Source organism: Sinocyclocheilus grahami, unplaced genomic scaffold, assembly GCF_001515645.1.
Source record: "Sinocyclocheilus grahami isolate Dianchi unplaced genomic scaffold, SAMN03320097.WGS_v1.1 scaffold392.1, whole genome shotgun sequence".
Lineage (NCBI taxonomy): Eukaryota > Metazoa > Chordata > Actinopteri > Cypriniformes > Cyprinidae > Sinocyclocheilus > Sinocyclocheilus grahami.
The window spans coordinates 851,633-855,876 of NW_015505571.1; the positions used below are offsets into that span (position 1 = coordinate 851,633).

Consider the following 4,244-nt stretch of genomic DNA (forward strand, 5'->3'; position numbering starts at 1 on the left):
TATTAGTAAAAAGTCCTCAATATTTTCTATACAACACTGAATCACAATTTCTTTAATGAAATATGCACAATATTTTTAATTATCACCATAATTTTTTTTAATGACAATTACAAGACTCATGATTTATTTTTTACAGTGAAATATTTTTTTATACTGGATAGCATATCCTGCAATAAAATATATTGTAAAATATTTTAAATGTATGCAGTCAGTGAAAGAGTCGAAAGTATGTCAAGCACAATCCTGTGTTGTAGTATCGCAGTTTTAACAAATTGCATCTGAACTTGCCTGGGTAAAAAATTCTGGCAATAATTTGGCAACATAATAGTATACAAAATGTAACAATGTAACATCGCAATAATCTAGTCAAAATGTAACAATGTAACATACATGTTAACAGTTTGATTGTTAATTGTTAAAATCTGAAAAATATGTAGGAACTAGAAACCTAGAAAGAGAGCTTCTCTGAAGTGTACAAATAGTTTTTTTTCTCAATGACATTTAAAAAAAAACACAAAAAAAATACTAATTTATTTAAAAGTTTTAAAGTATTTGCACCATCCTATTAATATTATGACCAACATAGAATATATATAAATATATATATATATATATTACATTTAGATTATTTAAAATAATAAAAAAGATCCCAAAAATTTCCTACAATATTTATTAAAATGTACAAATAGGTATGGTACCTGTTATTAAAAACATCATAAAATAATGTCAGATTTTTGAACTGTTAGTAAGGATCGACCATAAATAGCTTTGTACCTTAAAAAAGCCTCCATACATTTGATTGCTATATCATCTACTTCTGGATCAAACTTGTTTGCCAAAAGATGGTGTTGCTGCACAATCCATGTCAAGTCCCCAGCTCCATAGACACACACTGCCCGTCTGTGCGTCCCAGTGCATGGTGGGTAGGGAGCTCCACTCTTTAGATCTCCTTCATGGTAGCTCCACTTCACCAGACGAGCAATCGCGTTCATGTCCGATTGCTGGTACTTGATGTTTGAAGGATTAGATCCTGGTACTGAAGGCATCCGCTGTAACGTAGCCCACATGTGCTCATCTGGACTGTACGTGTCTTTCTCCCATTCCATGAAGTTTTGAATCTCTTTGCTTTTGAAGATGTGCTCCACAAACTCTCTTGACACCACAAAGTAAGCATTTCCTGAGAACATAGGGCTCTGTATTGGTGGAGGCGACTTTTTGACATCTGTCCGAGTCACAACGTTCGTAACATTGTGATGAAACTGCCAGCGCCAATTTTTGGTCTTTATGTCCTCGGACTCCAAACTGTTCTTTCCATTCAGGTGTTTAAGAGACTGAACCATTTCTGCATTGGTTTTAATGGGGAAATCAGCACCACAGGTGTTGAGCAGATACTTCCACTGGACAGGTGACTTTAGCAGATCCTGCATGCAGTTGATGTCCACTTGAACTCGAGACCAAGAGGCATAAATCACACTCTCCAGTTTGCTGGCCACAAACACGTTGGTCAGGCAGGACGCAATGGCTCTTACTGCTTGTTTAAAGATCTCAGGAGACTTCTGGTCCACGTGAACACAGTACACATTGTGAGGAGTGTAAATGGCTCTCAAGAGCCTTTCAAACATCTCAATCTTCTCATGGATCACCATGGAGTAAGCAATAGGGAAATCTTTCTCCTCATTACTGAGAGAAACAGTCAGAAACCTTCTATCTCTGATGTAGGATAGACAATCCTTGGTGGTGTTGAGATAGAATGACTCTGATAGCAGGGATTTTCTTTTTCTAGAGGCCAGGAGCTTCCTGAAAGCCTCCTTGTCCACTCCATCCATGTCTCCTTGGATAATAGCAGAACAAGCTTGTAGTTCTCCAGCATCTTGCTTTAGTAAGTTATTGAAGACCAACTCTTCCTTACGAGGACCGTTTGTCCTTCGTCCTAGATAATTCAGCACGAAGAGGGACACTGATAGGATGGAGACCATTTTCAGAATCCTCAGATTTTTAATCCTCATTTTCAGGTCTTTAAGATTATAACTTTCCAAAAATAACTGCCAAGAGAGTAAACCTGTGCCAGTGAGGAATAAATCAGTCTTTCATTTGGCAAGATGGTAAATCTTGAACAAAGTGGAAGAGCTAAGCTCTGCAAAAGTGATTAATGATTATTGCACAATGGCGTTGTTGATATCACTTACCTGAAGCGTATGATTATCCAATATTACAATAAATAAGTAACATAATTAAAAAAATTATACAGTTTTTGGACACCAAAGATGTTCTGAAAAAAAAGGCAAAACAGTAAAGATTATTTAAAGTAACTAAGTATTGTGTATCACATCTTACACTGTTTTAAAAACGTGGTTCGCTTTGACGAAGCTGATTGTCTTACCTGGTTACCAGATCTGTAGTCTGAAATGGGTCTAACATTCTTTAACTCCAACAGTATTTATAGCCTATTACAATTCTATCTTATCTAGTGATCTTATAATCTACAGACTCCAAACAATTGACCCTTCGCCAGGAGTTTGATTGACAGGCAATATGACCAATCATAATGACCAATCATGGGAATGGTCAAGCTGTTAAAAGCAATGGTTTAGCATTGCACAAGCTGTAGGTGGTGCCAAAAGGAAATGGTCAGATATGGTTCTGTTGCTTATTAAAGAGTCATGTAATGTTCACATTTTGCTGCCTCTTATCAAAAGGCAAAGAACTGTGGAAGTATAACAAAATTCAAATGTTCCTTGTGGAACTATACTTGTTCTGTTATGTTTAATGTCATTTTCCCACCAAAAACACAGCAAAGCAAGAACTTCAGAGCCTGAATTGAACCCAAGTTGTTTTCAGTGGTCTACACCCCTGCTTTAAAACACAAAACTAATAATGAATACTTTAGCCAGGTTAAACAGGTAGATCACAGTGCTCACCTTTTTTTTTTTTTTTTTGAGCTGTCAGAGATGAATGGATTGTGTTTGCAGCTGTAAGTTTCTCAGTGTTACTGTCACATGTACCAGACATGGGAGGAATATTCGTGCAAAAATGTTAAACATTTTCATTTTTGGGTGGACTATTCCTTTAATACATTTAAGTTTTGCACTTCACAAATCAATATTGAGATTTTCAAATGAAGATCGCCATTAAAAAAATTTAAAAATCAATGTTTAAGGTATGTCTGGGTCCTAAAAAAAAGAATATTGGTTAAAGATGATTACTAAAAAAGATGGTTATTTTTTATATGTTGCTTCATACATCTGAGAAAGAATGACAGATGCCAGATCTTCAAATCATGATAATTCCTCTCTAATATGTTTATTCAAACTCACATGCAGATTTGATTAGTTGATTTAAAACTATGCCAGCATCTATATATCGGTCTACGCCGGATGTGACAAAAGCCAATAGAACCCATATAAAACTCTCCGTAGATTTCATCCTAAAAGTGTACGTATGCTCAAAAGCTAGATTTTGCGTACGCACAAAAGTTTTCAGATTTATAAAACCATGCCTACGCCAGAACCCGCGCAAAATTCCTTTATAAATCCCAGTCAGGGGAAGATTGTGCGTATGTGCATCTCCACCCCGTCTCCTCCCCGAAATCACCATATATGGAGCTTACAATGCCTTGTTTTACTATGCATAACCTCATCCACATATCATTTCCATGCATATTCCCATCCACGTGACACCATGTTTAACACAGTCAAAGATAAAGACATTAAGGAAATATGAGATACGGACTATAAATGCCATTTGTGCCATACATTAATTTTTATTTCTAAAAATCCTCCAATATCCTTGTTATGTTTTAGAATAAATATATCAAGATAAAAACAAAAATAAAAACAAAAACTGTTTAAAATAGTTATCAGATAAGTATTTTAGAATAGAGTTGATCTCATTCGTTAACACTGGCCAAATAATAGCCTATTTCAATAGTTTTAAACAATTCAAATCAAACTAAATTTATGCAGTTTTGCTGATAAGGTGAATATCTTTGAGCTATTTTGAGTGGAAACATATAGGCCTATTTATTGCAGTGTAAAATTGTCTGACTCGGCGCGTCACTGACAAAGTATTTTTAAAAAGGAAACGTATAAATCTTACAGTTTTCTTCAAGTTGTAGCCTTCAAATACAGTGGTACTTTTCATAATGTTGTAGAGATAACTTCACACGGCATCAACACCTCTGTGCAGCTGCGGTTGACTGTACAGTAAGATATTATCATTGGACCTATTCAAACTGGATAATGGAC

General features: G+C 35.4%; 1 protein-coding gene across 1 annotated transcript; it reads right to left on the reverse strand.

Annotated features, from left to right (window-relative positions):
* Positions 1–713: 713 nt before the first annotated feature.
* Positions 714–2,006, reverse strand: LOC107550207 (beta-1,3-galactosyl-O-glycosyl-glycoprotein beta-1,6-N-acetylglucosaminyltransferase 3-like). Its single transcript, XM_016231448.1, has one exon. The coding sequence runs from the start codon at positions 2,004–2,006 to the stop codon at positions 714–716; it is 1,293 nt and encodes a 430-aa protein (XP_016086934.1).
* Between the last annotated feature and the right edge of the window lie 2,238 nt (positions 2,007–4,244).

Bases quoted from the DNA above. Each gene is read 5' to 3' on its own strand.
- LOC107550207 (XM_016231448.1), bottom strand. From the start codon at position 2,006: ATGAGGATTAAAAATCTGAGGATTCTGAAAATGGTCTCCATCCTATCA.